At 49.0% G+C, this 18,001-nt stretch overlaps 1 protein-coding gene across 1 annotated transcript in view; it reads right to left on the bottom strand.

The window, feature by feature from the left end:
• CADPS (Ca++-dependent secretion activator) overlaps window positions 1–18,001 on the bottom strand; it is a 185,117-nt gene that overhangs the window by 13,332 nt on the left and 153,784 nt on the right. Inside the window, exons 26-28 of the mRNA XM_010573333.1 lie at window positions 16,990–17,073; window positions 12,037–12,069; window positions 8,820–8,927 (exon numbers count right to left, since the gene is read on the bottom strand). Coding sequence (XP_010571635.1) covers window positions 8,820–8,927; window positions 12,037–12,069; window positions 16,990–17,073 — 225 coding nt within the window. The remainder of the gene's footprint in view (window positions 1–8,819; window positions 8,928–12,036; window positions 12,070–16,989; window positions 17,074–18,001) is intronic.

The following is an 18,001-nucleotide window of genomic DNA, read 5'->3' as shown; positions in this document are numbered from 1 at the left end:
GGGACAAGCCACAGGCAGGACAGGCCAATATCTCACTGAGCTTTCTCCCCTGGGAAGGATCTCACTGAAAGAGCTATTGCAATGTTGGATCATCTCCTTCTACAGCCGGGATGCCCCGGTCCCAGCCCACCAGGGTTTGCTGTGAGCAAACGCCTACGCCAGCCCACGCGCGGACCATCTCCGAATATAGCCCAGCCACACGCTGCTACGCTTGCTCTGAGGAGGGCAAACCCCTCGAGCTGTGCGCTGGTCGGGGCTCGGTGGAGGGCAGCAGGCAGAGAAAAGTGCAAGGGAGACCTGCGTGGAAACAGCTATTTATCTATGGCAGGGTGCAGGGAGGGATGCAGTGGCCGATGCTCACGGTGAGCTGGGAAGGAAGGCCACTGACACTGGTCCTGATGGCACCTCTAACTTCTCTCTCGTTTACAGCATCCTCAGACCGGGGACACCCCATGCCTAAACCTGTGGGTCTGCAGGCTCAGAGCCTCGGCGGGTGCCCCCTTTCCCCTTTGAGACGAGACAGACCCAATCCTTGGGCAACACCGCGTTATACATCTGCAGAAAACGCTGCCTTTCGGGTAACTTCTCCTGACTATGTGCATCCCTGAGCTGGAAGACCCTGCCTTTACACGGTGTGCTGGCACGCAGCATCCCGCGTGCTGACTGAGCTCCTCACGGGGCCCTGGGTACGGGGTCAGGTTGGCTCGGGGTGCTGGACCCCCTCCCCCTTCACTGTAGATACAGCTCAGCAAAGTGCGCAGCACTTGCTGGGAACTGTCAGATAAAACGCCCCAAAACCTGCTGCTCTGCAGGATTTTGCAGACCTGGGTTTTCCTAAATGAAAGAGCTTCTGCATAAAAAAATGTAAAGGCATGCACACACAAAACCACTTCTGTATGGATGCTTGTTCTCAAATACTTTTTTTAACCTATAAAATATTCTCTGCTTATTTCCATTTTTCAAAAAAGAAATGAAGTTGACATGTTAAAATCTGAGTTTCTATATAAAGCAGCTTAGTAAAACACAATATCCACACAGAGTGCTGCTATTTTTCTGTCCCGATTCCAGGGCCCTGTTAGTGCAAGGCAGTGACGGTATAATTGGATGCAAAGTTGCTCCATAAGATGCAATACAGCAATGCATGCTATGGAATACTTTAATTATACTTGTCGTCAGATTGAATTGAAAGCTGTCACGAAGAGGGACTCGATAAACTTTAGCTGGCTCTTTTATAACCTGCAAATTCCAAAAAAGTAGCTAGAGGCTGCCCAGGTATCTCGGTCCTGAGCGCAGGAGGGAGCAGCTCCCCTGGTATCGTTCCTGGGGTTACACGCCTGCAGACAAGGCACTTCGTGCCTGAGTTTTGCTAAGCATTTTTGAATGCTGATATCATACATCCAGGGTGAGGTTTAAAAGAGCTCCGGGAAAGGAAAGAGCCGCAGATCAAGAGAAACGAAGTGACCTGGGACGGCTAATCTCGCACGCACCGCTGGCCGGCGCGGGCAACGGCAGCGATTGTGTGGGGCTGGATCGCGGGGGGAGAAAAGGAAAAGCGGGATTGCAGGCGCTGCTGGAAATCGGACAATTCTTCATTGTCCGTGCAGGGGCCGTCGGCTCGCCGGGAGTTTCTTTGGGCAAAGGCCCTTTGCGCAGCCCGGAGGGAGGGAGCAAAGCTGCCGGCGGCGGCGGGGGGCTCAGCCCCACACATCTGCGTGCAGCAGGACGCCCCGGCCCTTCCCACGCTCCTCGCACCCCCAGACTCAGCGGGCACCCGCGTGGGTTGGGCTTCCCGGGGAACGCCAGCACCTTCGGGCTCTCCTTCCCGACAACCCGCAAGATTGGAGCTTCAATTAGCCGAGGCCTCTTAAACGGAGCTGGAAGGCAGCTTCAGCTCAGAGCGTACTATGCGACTCGTGCGCAGTTATAAATGTGCACAGGCAGCTCCCGCTCGGGGAGCAGAGAGGCGGCTCGCAAGAAGGCTCTCTGGATCGAGGATGCCTCGCTGCCTGCAAGACAGCACGACGGCACCTCTTCCCCAAAACCTACCTTGGCTACCCACGTCCAGCGGAAAATAACTGATCTTTCGCTCAGTGCCGGCCCTAAAACAAAAATCTCTGACGCTCAAAAGCACCGTGCGGATGATGTTAGCAAGCCTATGCTGACCTTAACGTAACGGAGCAATCAGTCTGCCTTCTTAGAATGATTAATAGAAAATCTCCTCTGGAAAAGAAATCAAATTAACTGTCTTCAACCAAATGTCTACTGGAACACGAAAAGCTGTTCCGATAAAGACATTTAGGAGGGAAAAAAACCCCTTATGAGCACGTAAAATCCAGTGACAGATCTAGGACTTATTTTATTAAGACTCTCCCTAAAAGAAATTAAATGGAGCCCACTTAAATGAGCACTTCAGGAAAGAAGCCTTGCTAAGGGGAGCGCAGGAGAGGCGGGAGGCCACGCGCGAGTGCATGCTCGCTGCCGTGTGAAGCTCACATACGGGAGTATAAAAGGCCGAGGGTTGGCTCCGAGGAGCGGTGTCCGTGCTAAGCTCCTCTCCCTGCTCCCGTGTGGCTCCGAGGGCACGTGGGAAGAAAAAGAGGCTGCAGAGAGATGGTGCATGTACAAAGAGAATTTGTCCCTTCCTAGAAGATATATGGGCAGTTGCCATCACAATTTTATTTTTTTTTCCCAGCAAAGGTCCCTGCAGTGGCACTGACTCCAGGTCCCGGTCCGGATCCTGCCGAGCCAGCCAAGGGCTGCGGCAGCCTCTGCAGCGAAAGTTGCGCTGCTCCGGCACCTCCAAAGATGCACGGGGAGAAAAAAAAGCAAGCTGCGCTTCCTCGAGATCAATCTGCCTAATTGTCTTCATTTCACAACTCACTCAGGAAAGGGGGGGAGAAGGGGAAAAAAAAAAAAAAAAGCAAAAAACAACGCAGAAGAAATAGCTCAGTGGAGGCCATATCAGGATGGGAGTGGGAGAGAGTTACTGCCCTAATGAGCAGTCTAGCTGCGTAGGAGGGAAACAGGTTGTTGTCTGTCTAAGAGAAAGCGGTAAGTGCGGCTGCAAGCAGATATTAGATGGGAGCCCAGCACACAGTCTGATATCCGTTCTTCCCCTGATCCTGCAACCCGTCCTCCTGTGAGTAATTCTAACTCACAGTGAGTAGCTCCACTGACTCACGACCAGGCTTTTGGGTTCGAGGAGGGGAAGGAGAAGGGAGGGTGAGAAGGGCTTTCTTTTGGCATTTGATTGTGGCGTGCGAGGCTCACACTCTAGCAAGAAATGCCATGATCCTGCAAGCACGCCTTGAAGGAGCTGCCAAAATTCAAGTGGGTAACCCCACTGAAGGCAAAAGCTTTGATTTGAAGAATAAGCTAACGCCTAAGTGTCTGCAGAGGACTTGCTGAATTAACTGACCTAGGACAAATTTTGTAATTTGTCCGTACGCTTCTTTGTGGTATCAAGCTCCAAATCAGTAGGTACTGAGAAATATGCTGAGCTGCCTGCGGACCCTCCAGTAAACCAGTGAGAAGTGCTCAGTCAGGTTCCTGGAAATTTGTATAAGGATTTTGCTGAAGTCTGAGACTCGCACAGTGCCCTGCATCCTTATCACTCAATATCTCTGATATTCGGAAGTCAGTTACCAGCAAGGGCACCTCTGGAAATACGAGGACAGTCCTGAGCCGCGTCCTCAGCCCCAGCGCTCCTGCTGGGCTCCTGGCTGGCGAAAGGAAACGAAAATCCACCAGCTGCACCATCAGCCTTGGGATATCACTGGGGCTTCCCAAAAACCCAGCTGAGCTGAGCCTGGGGGACGGGACCTGGCGCTGGAGCCCCAGCCGAGGGCTCGTGCCTCCCCGAGGGCGGTGGGAAGGAGAAGGTGGCTCGGTTGAGCCACGGCTTCTCCTTTACTGCTGGGAGAGAACCTGGAGCAACTGTCCCTCTGCACCGAGGACGGCACAGGGCAGAGCAAAACGCCGGTCTCCCCCATCGCCCTCCCCGCTACGCCCGCCCGGACCCCGCCGATCCCACCCCGCCATCAAGATTAAAAAAACCGCCTCCATCTTGCAGAGACGAACGGGCTCGTTTTCTCGTTTCAGGAGAAAATACTCCGTCTGGTATCCCGGCTGTGACACAGACCTTGAGGAAGCCGAACATACACAGTGACAGTGAAGTGGTAAAACTGCCTTCTGCAAAAAGCACCGTGAGTAGTGCCACCTCAGCGGGCTGTATCGCTGCGTGATTAAGTTCTTACCAGACTTTTTGGTAAAGGCAACCTTCCTGATCTGATAACTGCCAAGGACAAGCCAAATACGCAGGGTCAATCTATGCACGTTTAATCCCCAGAAGGCAGATTAAGTGTATAATTGACCCATATAATCCATGTATCATCTCCAGTGAAATGTTTTCTATGTCCGGTTTAGGCAGACATGAGGCCCATAAGAAAGCGATCAGAGACACAGTATTACCATTGCAGTGGATTTCATCAAAGTTAGAGATGGCTTTTTAATCACTGATCTCAGAGCCTGCTAGATTTAAGCAGATGAACTAGCACTAAGCACATCTGTTTTAATCCTTATCTTCTACTCAGGCTGGTGTCTTCAAGAAGTACAAGGAGGAAAAAAATAAATTGATTTTTTTTTTAGGTCCTTGCAATCTTAGGAGCTTCTCTTGGTGTTTTGATCTCTCATATCAAAAGCATGTTTTTGTTTTTTTCGGTAAGATATTGAATTAATCATCAGAGAGAAAAATGCCATCTGCGCTATTTAGGGACTGCATCAGGATGCTGGAATTCGCAGGATCTCAGGGAGCTCACTCGACGTTCAGCAGCCTTTTGTGTACGTGCTACTCGCCTGCGGCTGGGGAGGAAATAGTCTCGCTATGTTTTACAGTAGTGTTTACCAATTTATGAGGAAGAAAGGTTGGCATTCACACTATCTACTAGTCAATCAGACTTTCTGGATCACATATGTTCTGACAGGTTGAAACCTATACTGTGAGTATCTAAGGGTGTGTGTCAAGATACACACACATACACACATGTATAAATAACTTCCACCAAAGGGCACAACCCTTACAAGTCAAACTCCTAGTGCCTTCAGACAAACTTACAGATGTATAAACTCTGATCCTATGAAATTCTGAGTGTCCCGAGCCAAAAGGGACCTGAATTTTGCAGGATTGGTCTGAAGACTCGAGATCACTCTGAAGATATTTCCCTATGTTTAAGATACACCCGCCTGCCTCTGCCTCATTGTTCCTACAAACAGTCACGTTCTGCATGTCAACTCTGCCCCCTTTCCGGGGAAGAAGTGATAAAATTTTACTTTCTATTAGGCACTACACGGAGTTTGCGATCCTTCTGCACTGCATGCAAAGTATCACAGCGGTTTAAATCCCAAAGCACCCAGCCATGCACAGGAATGCGGGGAGCGGACGCTACGATGCTATTCTGAAACCCTTCTGTTACCACTGTTCTCCACAAACGGGCCTTATTACAGTGTTTTAGCTTTAAATGTTATCAAATTAGTGAGCCAGGCCAAGTAAATAAGTCATGTTACTCTGCAGTAAACAGCACTGCCAAAAAGCTAGTTAGGTTTTGATTACCAGCAGAACTCCACGATCAATCTGTTCGTTCAATGATCCCAAGAATACAGATTTTTAAAATTAAGATGACTCTATTTCGGGGGGGGAGAAAAAAACCCTGACTAATTTGCAGAATTAAGATGATTAACACACAGACCACACAGAAATATTACAATAATCTTCCACAAACACCAGTACCTCCCGAAGAGCATAGCCCTGTTCTGCAGGTACGAGCAGGGCACGCGATGCGGGGGAAGAGACATGGTTTCTGAGCTAAGAAATCACGGCAAATGCCAACAAAGATGCATTAACGCAGCTTCTGTTGGGAGATGGCCTAATGCACTCTGCAGCCTCTGCTCCTGGGAGGAAACAAAGGGAAAATGAATGGAAATGCTGGGCAGGACTGTGGAGAAATGTGGGGATTAGGAATATCCTGGGAGCTGCAAACCCCACCGAACGTGTGACAGGCAACCTTGCGCTGTGCACCTCCGCTCTTGCGCTACTCACGACTGCACAGAAAGGGGATTTAGCCCTAGATTGTGAGTGTCTCTCACATGATTCCACTGAGAGCAGAAACTGCCTGCAGGCACATTTAAGCTGTTCACCTGCCACTGCTGCACGTATTACCGTATAACATCCCAAAACTGGACTTTTAGCTTTTGGCTGGGGTATGCCAGCATCACTGCACTAAGGCAGCAGAGGAGCTGGCCTCAAAAGCGTTAATAATCTCATTGCCTAGAGAAACTCTGAAGCTAAGAGGATTGCTCCTCTGCCACCCTGGGGGAAGCAAGAACAAAATCAGGTCCAAGTCTAACTTGGCATCGTAAATACCATTTTTGATTATGACTCTTCTCTTTCTTATTAAAAAGGTAGCTAGCACCTAAAACGTCTTTGGAAAATATGACCATCGGTGCGGAGACCAAAGGAGCTTAAAGACCCTGTGGCCATGCTGCTTCGCTGCGTTAGGTGAGGAGGACAAAGGCTAAGCTCGGGACAACAGAGTTAAGCATTTGCTCCCGTCCTTGGGAAACGTAGGTGAGCACAGCACTGATTTAAACAGGGTCTGGGTCCAGGTGACCCCCACGTACTCACAAACCCTGCTGCTACTGACCTGCCAGCAGCATCTCAGCCTTGCTGAGAGCTGACCTCAGGAGCAATCAGATTCTTCACCTGCAACCTGGCAAAGACGAGACACGACCGCTCAAAACGTCATTCCGATTTTGGGTGGCTAGGGCTCGGCGCATCCCCCTCCCTCCTTGCGAACCAAGGGCCCCGCAGCTCACGCCGCTCGCGGGCGCACACTCACGTACACGAGACACGTGCGAAGAGGCCGGCAGCATCGAGTCCCAGCGCCGGCATGGGGAATGGGAATGGGAGCGGGAACGGGAACAGGAATGGGAACAGCTCCCACGTGCTGCGGCTCCCGCCTGCAGCCGGCGTGGGTCAAAACAGGCACAGCAATGCGAAAACCCTGCTCTTGGTTATTTTATTCTGCATGGACCAGGGAGACTTGAGGAAAGCAAGGAGGGAAAGAAAGGTTTTGGACTTTTTGCTTTCCACCAAGGTAGCTGCTCTTTTTTTTTTTTTTTCCATGTCAACTGTTAATTTGTTGAAAATATGGCTTAGTAAAACTAAGTACGAGTGGATCAAACTGAAATCAGTATTTGTGCTAATTACAGCCTTTTGAAAATTGGAAATAATGGCCCAAAGGGTATAAACACACCAACTGTGAATCATAGGGAAAGGATGAGGGAAAAGGCAGTGTGGGCATTGAAAAGAACAGTCCAGATGAGCTCTGGAAATTTAACTGCTCATGAAACAAATTTCAACACAAACGAGCAATGCACTCGCAGGCCTGCTGCAGATGGAAGCGACAGTCTTTTGTTTTATGTTTTGTTTTTTCTCCCCATGCCTGCTTGATGGGTGATTTGCGTCTGGTGCTCTGCGCTGCAAACTCTCCCCAGAGCGAGCACGTGCGGCGCCCAGAGGAGGCACGGCCGTGCTCCGTGCATGAATGAGGCATTCTCAGTGGATATGGGTCATGCTAGTAGATGTACACAGTAAGATTATTTGACTCTAATTCATGCCACTTGATATAATGTGATAAAACATTTGACATGAGAGATAAGTTCCATTTTAATCCGATAAGGTACGGGGGAAAGAAAGAGTGGGAATTGTAAAGGAGGAAGAGGTTTCTAAGGGACAGGTAATGCGCAGAAAGAGAGGTATCGAGTGAAGGAGGAGGTTGGTTGGGGAAAAAAGCAGCTTTCCCTGCACACTGAGGAAGCAAACGAGCGAGTAAAGAAAGCGAGGAAGGTTGTTACAGTTCCAGAGCCGGGAGACTGAGAAATGGCATTGCTGAGAGATGAAAGGAAGGAAAGTAGGAACAGAAGCTGCTTCAAACAGAAATCAATATATGGACAAATACCCTAAAGGAGACTGAAACACTAATGCTACAGGCTGGCCGTCAACAGAAAACCTTCGCTATAGAACAGCTACGAGGACAGAAAGGCTATAACGCAACAAGAGCAACAGAAACAGAGATATCAGTTAACATGCATCCAAATCGAAAACAAACGGGCATCACAGGTCACTGTTCTCTTACAGTCCAATGAATTTATCTTGTGCAACAGAAAAATAGCTCTGAACATCTGGGTCAGTTCCTACCACGCCATCTTCATCAAGGAGACCGTGTCTCAACTTTACCTTTGGTGTCAGACACCACACTGTGGTCCTCCTGAAATATGGAAGTCCATTCGTAATCAGCTCTGTTTTGGTTAGCTTTTAAAATTAAAATTTAGCATGCTTAACTCACTGTCAGTTTTGGAGCGCTTGTCAATGAAACACACTGCAAAATGTGCAGAAGAGATGGCCCTTAGCAAATGCATCTGCCAAAAACCCGGCTCAAATTTTAACAGTGAGAACAATGACCAAGATGTTCTGTTACAGAGAGATTTACCACAAGCTTAAACATAGTAAAGGGCTCTCTTAGAAGATGCTCTTCCCTTAAAATCCACACACAGACAGACCAAGACACAGTAGACTAGAGTAGAGATTTAAAGCAGGCAGAGAGCAGATACGAGCCTTAGTCAGAAAGAAAGGAAAGATTTATTTATTTTTTAAAGCTATAACCAATAAATTTTCTCAAAATGTGACTTATCCTCCTGTCTTATTTTGTCACATTTTGGGTCTCTCCTGCTTGGTGTCCAAGGAGGAGAAGGCATTTACTTACATCAAATAACCTTTCTATATACATCTCCTCATTGACCTTATCACGCAGGACATCCTGAGAGTGGCGGACAAATGTCACATAGGCATCAGCAACATCCATCCCCGGCTTCTGCATGGGGGAGAGAAGAAGAGAGAGAGAGAGAAACATGAATAGCGGCACAGGGAGCAGCTCCTCTGTGTAGCCTCGTCGCTGCTTTTCCTTCTCCTCCATCTCCTGCCGTCCTCCTGCAGTTTGCCCTTTCCTTACCTGACGGACACCGAGTCCCGCTGCTTTGTGCCCCGTGCCCAGCAAAACACTGTGTGCAGCCCAAGATCATGCAAAGACACTTGCTCCTTCTCTTCTTTCGCCTAGAGCAAAGCCGGCCAGAGGAATAAAGCTCTTCCTCCACATATCGACGCCGGGAAGTTGTCTTGCTACCTTTGGTGCTGTTGACCTAATGAGTGAACCAGCAAGCCGGGCTGGGGATTTGTTGTTTTCTTGGGTCATCTTCTCTATGCAAGCCCTCTGGTTTCCGAAGGTAGAAAGCTAACAGCCAGAGCTGGGCTCTTGGTTCTTCTTCTACGGTGTGAGGATGCGTGCAGTAAGCAGCTGGTGTTGCAGGAGGCATCCCAAAATCACCTTTCTTTTTCTGTTTAGACCCCTGACTTTAGCTCACATTTAGTGCTGCTCTTAAGAATAAATTGGGTAAATGGTAAGGCAGGGAATGTATGTCTACACGAACGTTTAAGCCGCTGCTAAACTGCGGCAAGCCTGCCTGTGGTGTCACATCTCTACAGCTCTCTGCAGAATTTAACTGTTTTTAAACAGTAACCTGCAAGTGTGTAAGATTTGGGGGACAACAGCATTTCTTTAAAGAAAATGGGAACTGAAGCAGGTGGATGGGAAAATACTTAAAAAAAAAAAAAAAATCCTGTTTGAGTTCACTTTGCTTGATATATTGGAATCAAACTTACCTCAAAGGAAACCCATTAAAATACTGTAACATGAGTCATTACAAGAGCTGCCACAAAATCTTAAATTTCCATGGCACATTGTAAGTTTGTTAATAACTAGTGTCATTAGTTTCCATTACTGTGATTTACCTCAGATCACAGAGTATCATTTCTCTGCAAGATACGATTGTCAGCCACTGTAAATTGAAGTTAGTTAACACATCTGTGTAATTTCCAGGGTGAAAATGAGGACAGTTTGGAAAGCAGTAGGAAGGGAGTTTTTTAATACAAAGCAAACAATTATCAAGCAAAGGGCCAGTGCTTGGCCCTTGGGAAGCCAGTAACATTTCTTAACACCTACTGCAACAATGACAAGGTATTAATTTGAAAAACAATGAGGACAACACAAACGTGGCAGTAGTCAAGTGTTACACTTTCAAGCAATTTTCAGCATGCCGATCGTGCCCATTTCAAGGTGGCATTAAACGGATTGGTTTGTACCCAGACAATTGCAACGGTGTTTGCGGAATTAGATTTAACCGATGGTTTTCTGTTCAACACCAGGATTTCCCCTCTGTCCTCTAGTCAAACAGGTTTTTCTTTCTCCTTCCCCCAGAAAGGCAGTGGCTTACGGACCATGGGGCATCCTCCTGCAAAGGTCTGGGAGCTGTGCGGGGCTGGTGGTTGATTTCATCAAAAATTGTGGGGCTGTCAAGGAAGCCGTTGTAACGTGGCTTCATTTCCAGGGGAAGGTGGGGAAACAACCAAAAAATAACCCAGATGAATGATTTGTGCTCTATTTTATGCAAATAACTGGAGCGTCCGACTGGCTCCAAGGACAGGAGCAGAGCCTCGCTCCTCCCGCATGGCCGCGATGCTGCGGACCTCCCAAGGGTGTCCCAGGTACAGTGCTTTTGGAAAAGCTTGAAAGGGTTATAGAGCATTTTACCAAGACCACTTCCCTGGAGATGCTTTACTTTCCAGGAACATAGAGGTCTCAGAGAAGGCTATGCTTTGCCTTAGAAGTTACTTAAAATAACTGTTCTGTGCTCAAATTCTTGACGACTAAATATTTAAGATGCACTCAAACAACTAGGAATTTCAGCGGAAGGATCTACACATGTTCTAGGGCTAGAAATGAATTTTGAGTCCCTCTTTCTAATGCTCTCAATATCTTGTTTCTATTACTCCAAGACACCAGGATGCCGATCTCTGCACTGGTCTATTTTAAACCACACAAGACCTCTTACTGTTCAAGAGTTTGTCTTTCCCATGCTGGGCTAAATATACGGCAATTTGGTAGGAAAGGTTTCTTTTGAGCTAAAGGGATGGAAACACCGAATGCAGATGATGTGGTCCAAGATGTCTGATAAATTTATCGCATTGTCATGTGAGAGCATGCAGAGCAATCATATCCACGTTAAATGCACATATATACATTACCCATACAGGTCATCGAACTCAACTGAGTTATTCTTGATTTACACTGCCCAGTCTAACTGAAAGCAGGATTTGGTATGGTATATTAAGATCCTCTCTTTTTTCATTTGTAATTGCTCAGGATCTCTCTGCCTGTAAATGTTACAGTAACCCCTTATTCCAGCCAACATTCATATATTACACTTCAACCTAATTTAAATGTAAATTCCTGGCAAGTTAAGTGCTCTGTCTAAGAATGTTAAGGGCTCTTTTCCTTATGAATCAAGGTCTAATTAGAGGAGACGATGTACAGTTTTCCTATACCAATTACAGAAAAATGGAAAAAATTATTTTCATTAACAATTTCCCAAACACATGTTGCTAGCTCATCACCAGTTCCCCAAAGTAATAAAAAAGTCATTTTCTGAAAGAGTAAAATAAACCAACAATTAGAAGAACAAAAATAAAATAGATTAGCTAATGTGTTAGATGTGTGTTGGCTCAGTTCTAACATGTCTGGACCTTTTTGTTTGGAAATTATACTGTATTTGTACAAGTCCAAATGAAGAATTAACAGAATGCACTGCTCCCATTTTTTTTTAAATGTGATTCAAGCCAATTGCATAAATATGGTACCTTTTTGACACCATCTGCAAATTATTGCCTAAACAGCCTTGTAGGTCTCCATAGGAGGGTAACTGCTCATTATGAACGTCATGGAGATATTCTTTCCAGTTCAAATGTTAGAAGTGTGAAGGCCCATAGTTCAATCTTGGCTGTTAATGCATAACGTGGGTTGCTACACATGCCATAAACCAAAGCATGATGCAAATTACTATGACAGAAGTTGTTTAAATTGTGCTTACGGGTACATCCACGTATTTGGAAGCAGCCTTCACCTGTAAAAGGAACAAGAAGAAAGTTTACACCATCAGTATGTTTTCAGGTCTTTCCTTTTTCTTTAAACACCTGTAAGAGCTTCTACGGCCAAGACTCGGGACAACATAATGCTGAGCGAGGGAAAAAGGGTGATAAAACTACGTTCCCCATCTAAAAGAATAGACAAGGGTGGTATTTTTGTTGTTGTTTTTTTTTGGAGAGGTAACTTTACTGCTGCTAAAGCTCTAATAGCAACAGATGATAGTGTGGGAGTTGTGCTTCTCCCTCTTCTACTTCAGCGAGCGGGGGAAGACGGGGTTCGTAAGTAGACATCGTTATTTTCTTCGGAGGCCTCATTCTCCGCCCGATGCCACGTGTCTCCGAAGGCAGCGCGTGTCTCTCCCATCGGGACCTGCATCCCGGGGACCGTGGGAGCCCGCCGGCACCGTGGGCACAACGGCGTGGCAGGGCTGGCAGGCACCTGCACCAGGGTGGCCAGTGGAAGGTGCCCAAAGGACCCTAATTTTGCCCCCTGCCCATAGTCCCACACGCAGCGTGCTTCCCCCGGCTCTGCCTGGGACATTATTTTCCCCCTTTTTTGCTGGCCCTGGTGCTGGCAGGAGCTCGCAGACCGCGTCGGGGCAGCGTGCTCACGCCACGCAACAGAGAAGTGCCCCGAAGCTCTTCTGCTTCCCAGACCCTGAACAGCTACATTAGTTTCCTACAATTTTCCTCCCCTTTTAAAATGTTATTTGAGGGAGGGTATCAGTGCGTGGACACCGCACTCTGCGGTGTCCTCACAAGCCGGCGGGGGCTGCGAGACCCCAAAATGTACTTTGTCTCTGGTGGACCACGCAGCAGGGTGCGCATCGCCTGGCACGGGAGGCGAGGTGGCCCCCGATGTCAGGGCCCAGTCTTCCAACCGAGCAGTGCCCAGCTGGCCAGAGAGACCTTTTTCCCACTGTAGCATAAGGCACCGTGTCTAGAAAGAGTACGGCTGGGATTTTCCACAACGCTTCTGCTTTTAATTAGGGTAAGCGTTGCCGGCCATCTTTGTTTGGGTGTAAAAGCTCACCTGCTTTTAAATATTTCTAAAGCTACCATTAAAACAGCCTAAATATAACACGCACACAGTTGCATCTTGGGATGAATAAATTATGTGTCCCGAATGAGAGAATGAATGTATGTGTGAGACAGAATGTGAGAGTGGGTGGAAGCACTCATATGGTGTGTGTGGGGGGTGCATAATTAAGCACAATGAGGCGATACAAAAGACCAGACTGGTGGTAATTGCCGAGGTGAACGCCGCAAGTATTGGCAGCGCCGGGGCTGCCGAGCCGGGGGGCAAGAAGAGAGGGAGGGTGCCGAGCGCCTGCCGCCGCGGTGTGACCCGGGGTCCGGCCGTCGGAGGGGACGGAGGTGGGACGGGGTCACGTCCCGGCACACGAGTCGATGAAGGAGGTAGCAAAATCAGCGCCAAGCCCTCGCTCCCAGCGAAGAGCGAACGCTTGTCTCTCCTCCGGGTACCCCCCGTTTCCAGCCGGCCGTCTGGGCGCCTCGCCCTGTCGCCGCATTTATCCTCACAACTTTCTCGGGGGTAGCGAAGAGCTATCCCCTCGCTCCTGCCGAAGGGGAGCGGAGGAGCCCCAGCCTCCGTGCGCCAAGGCAGCTGGAGCCGGGCCAAGGGCTGCAGCTCCGGAGGAGCAGGCAGGCACGGCTCACCCACGCCGGCGTGGAGCAGCCGCAGGCAGGGCTGCCCGAGCTAGCTCCGAACGAGCGCTTTTTTTCCCAGCAACACAACTAAACAACCAGGAGGAAAGCTCGGAAAACGATGCGGCTTGGCAGCCCGCAGCATTCAACCCGGGCTCCGCGCTCAGGGCTGCGCCGTGCCGTGCGCCTCTACCTTCAGGTATCACGCGGGGCGTGAAGTGATGCAGCGGCGCCCCAGGAAACCTGCAGTCTGAGCGTGGATTTAGGACTCGGGTCCAGCTTAGCACCGCTGTCTCAAACTACCTTCTTCTCCAAAGCCGAGAGGCGACGAGAATAACTCAGTCGGCTTCCTGCAATCTCCCCCCTCCACCCACAAAAAAACTGAGCTTCTTCTCCTGCCCACTCCCCTTTAATCAGAATAATTACTTGTTTTTCTTTAAACTCAGATTTGGCTACATTTCGTGAAATTTCCAAACTGCCGGATGTTGTGTGATTTTTGCTAGGCTGCCGTTTTTCACAAAGTGTGTGACTTTGCCATGGAACGTCTCAGTTTACCATACAAATTTTGTGCAGAACAAAAATAAGATCTTTTACTTCTGTCTCCCTTGGGTAATATGCAGTCTTTAGTTTTAATTACTGTAGGTGTAATTCTCCGCCTACGGAGGCCATCCAGATTAAAGGGAACTTTAGCAGCTGTCATTCCTGTGACTCAGTGGATCTGCACATGCAGACGCCCAGCCAGGGCCTGGGCTGCTGCCGCCGAGATGCACTTAAATGTAGCAACAAACAGAAAAAAAAAAAAGTCTGGCCAAATTTAGAAGGGTGTTTTCCTCTCAAAGTGCTCTGCAAGGAGAAGTGGCTAGTGAGAATTTATTAGGACAACAGATGCATTAATTTTATCTTGAATTTCGAGGCAAGAATTGGAAATGAGGATATCCTACTAGGTGATAAAACTGTCTGTCACAAGACCCCCGATTACATGTCACTTGCAGAGCGCCTGGAAAACACGCGATGAAAGAAGTCGGTGGAAGGGGGTGGGAGACTAATGCTTTCTAGAGCTCAGCGGCTTGGACCATCACACTTTGTTGTATTTGTTCAGACAGGGAAAACGTGGGAGGTGGTGCAAGCATGCTGTAACAAGAAAGACTTTCTCTATTTATCGTTGCAAAGACTAAACACGGCAAACCACATTACTACTGTAGGGAACGGAGACTTTCTAAGCCCAGTGCCAAAGGGGTCGGGGCTGTTCCTCAGCCTCTTCTTGCGGCCGGTGCTGCCCAGTGGCTCCCAGCAAACAAGCGGGCCAAAGTGGGAGACGTCCCTTGCCTGGAAAGGAGCAATCCTGCTCCTCTGCAGCATGCCCGGCCTCCTTGCTGGGGGCGAGGGCTCAGCACCTTCCCGGGGATGTGCGTGCACCACCCACAGTAACTATTTGGATGTACATCCCTTCCTGGCTGGAAACTCAGGAAAACTGAAGCTATGGGGCCAGGTTCAAAGGCTGCGGGGCCATCGGAGCGGGACAGACCGTTTTGCTGCTGCCGGGGCCGTTAATTGTCAGAAAGTGTCCGAGGAGCAGCAGGGTGAGGATGCTTGAACCCCAGGCACCTCCGTGCTGCCTCCTCCTCACGGGCATCCACAGCCCAAGCGCGGCCGGGGGGGTTCACTCGGCAATCGAAGGGAGCAGCGCTCGCCAGCGTAAACAGTAGGATGTGGTGGGAGCAGCGCAGCATCCACCGAGGAACAGCTTGCATTCACGGAGAAGGAAGGGCTGCATGTTACGCTGTCTACCCGGGCTGATGCTGGTGCTTCCGATGCCTGGAAAGCTGCCGCCTCCACATCCTCTGCTGCTGGCACGCGAGCGTCTCCTAACCCTCTGCAGCACTGGAACGAGGGAAGGGATCCACCCCAAGCCATCCCCTGCATCCCCCCGAGCAGGGATGAGCACAGCCCCGGGGCTGCAACCACGCAGGGGTCACCCTGGGAGAAGAGCTGCACTGCGGGGCAGCGAGTGGGACGCCCTCCCTTCCTCTCCTTCTCTGAAGAACAAAGTGCCTCCAGCACACCTGAGAAGTCAGGAGGATCAGTCTGAACCCCGTGGTGGTTTAGAGAAGCTGCTAGACTTTGTGTGCATGCAGCTGCCCATGAGCAGAGTTTCTTGCCTTCGCTGGTAAGCCTTCCCCCATCCATCCCCGTTTCCAGACGGATCCTACAAAACCGCCTCAAACTCAGAAAAAAGAGCCCAAGAGTAACAAACAACAGACGACCGCAAGTAGCCAAGACAACTCCTGAATGAGATGTTGGAAAGCCTTCCCAGTTTGCAGAGCAGCGCTTTCTGCCTCCTGCCCAGTCTCCGTGATCTAGTGAGCGCAGGACAGGCTGCACACGCAGCAAGTGGGAACGGTGGGTGAAAATGTTAATGCAGCTTTCCAAGCAACCCCAGCCACATGCATTTGGGTGCACGCTTGTCTGCGAGCTGAGCTAACAGAAGCCACGCTTGCAAAGAGACACTCCTGTAAACTTTGTGGTGTGGATTTTCAGAAGACCTGAAATCAGCTGCTATGTGTTCGTCCTAGGAAGCTGTCACAACACTTTTCTGGAATACATCTCAAATTGCTAAACCCTTGGTGGAGACTGAGGCCAGTTTTGCACAAGTATTATTCTTGTACCTTTCTAGGAAATAGGTAACGTGATGAGCTGTGGATTGGTTCTGCAATGTTGGGGAGAAATGTGGCATTAGAGGCACCTTGTGCTGTGTAACCTCATGGCATTTCCCCTACCTTGTTCTCTATTAGAAACACAAAAGCACTCGCTAGATCTCCCTTATTTTGTTTTTTTACTACCTAAGATGGTCACCGTTATGGCCAGAGGACTGAGAGGAACACACCCATCATGCAAGGTGGTAATGAAGCAACTTCTTTAGTTAGGGAAATTGCGTGTACAGTGCAATGATTTTCTTCATCTTTGTGCACATCCTCAACAGACTGAACTCCACCAGCCTGAATGACGGCTGGAGACAGCTTTACTCTGTGCTACAATACGATGGCCTATACATCTTGGGTGTTTATGTACTGTATATCTGCATACAGGTTGTTTGTCTATTCATGTGGGCTTAGTGTTCAAACATCACAGAATGGCAGAATTATTAGGTAGCTGATCTAGCCCTGGGAGAGCAGGAGATTACAACTCAGGAAAAAAAAAAAAAAAGAAAGGAAAATATTGTCTGTACTTACAGTAAATGACAGGAAAGAAGAAAACAAAGTTCCTTCATCGTATCTAGACAGTTTGGCCAAGACTCCTTCCAAAATGGTGACAAACTATGAAGACAAAAAACACGGCAATTATTTTTAATAATTGACAAGGGTGTAGAAATCAGCATCGGCTTCGAAGAAGCCAGTGGAGCTCCCAGCATTGCCAAAGGAACAGACAAACTGTCCCCGAGCACAGCGGGCCAGGGAGTGGGGAGAAAGGAGCACTGCCTTTCGGGTGCTACGTGGTCCACCTCTCGCCGGGTGGGAAGCACCCCTCGGTGTCACGGGCGATGCTGGGGACAGGAGGTGGGTGCAGTGCATGGGGAAGCCAGCAGAGCCTCTCCGGATGGGGAAGCTGGTGGTTCTTGCTCCCAGTACGCAGTGTCAAGCACGCAGCTAGCTGGGTATTCTTGCAGAAGAATCAAACTGGCATATGTTGGCGGATTATGTTTAAAGGTCTCCACTGTATAATAGGGATGACTTGTTCTCAGAAAGTTTGAAACTAGAGGAAAACACACGCCACCATCTTTCTCCCTGTGTACCAATTTCCCTCTGTGTTAGCGCAGCACACCAGACCTACACAACAACCCAAGGGAAATGCTGGCAGCTGAGCTGGAGGAGCCAACTCTGAAGAAAAACAATTTCCAAACAATTAAACCTGACATTCTGGAATGTATTTCCCACTACCGTCACCTCTAAATTAATTTCTTAGAAGAGCATATGGCGATACTGCGCAAGACGAGTTATTTTGTCCACACAACCTTACGCGTAGGAGTGGTGACCACCTCTGCGTGCCACCCCAACGTCTACGCAGCAGCACTTAGCAGTGCCACCCCCTGACTGCAGCTACCCTCAGTGCCGTGGGGTGATGCTGACCATGGGGTGTTACCCCATTAACATAACACCCATTCCTTAAAACCACTTCTGGCCCAGTACGGCAATCCTGCTAGCAGCGTATTACATCTCACGCAGTTCCTAATCATCAAAGAGTCAC

Source organism: Haliaeetus leucocephalus, unplaced genomic scaffold (genome assembly GCF_000737465.1).
Source record: "Haliaeetus leucocephalus isolate CR32 unplaced genomic scaffold, Haliaeetus_leucocephalus-4.0 Scaffold2, whole genome shotgun sequence".
Classification (NCBI taxonomy): Eukaryota; Metazoa; Chordata; class Aves; order Accipitriformes; family Accipitridae; genus Haliaeetus; species Haliaeetus leucocephalus.
Note: the sequence above shows the minus strand (reverse complement) of the source record. Positions and strands in the feature narration are given on the sequence as shown.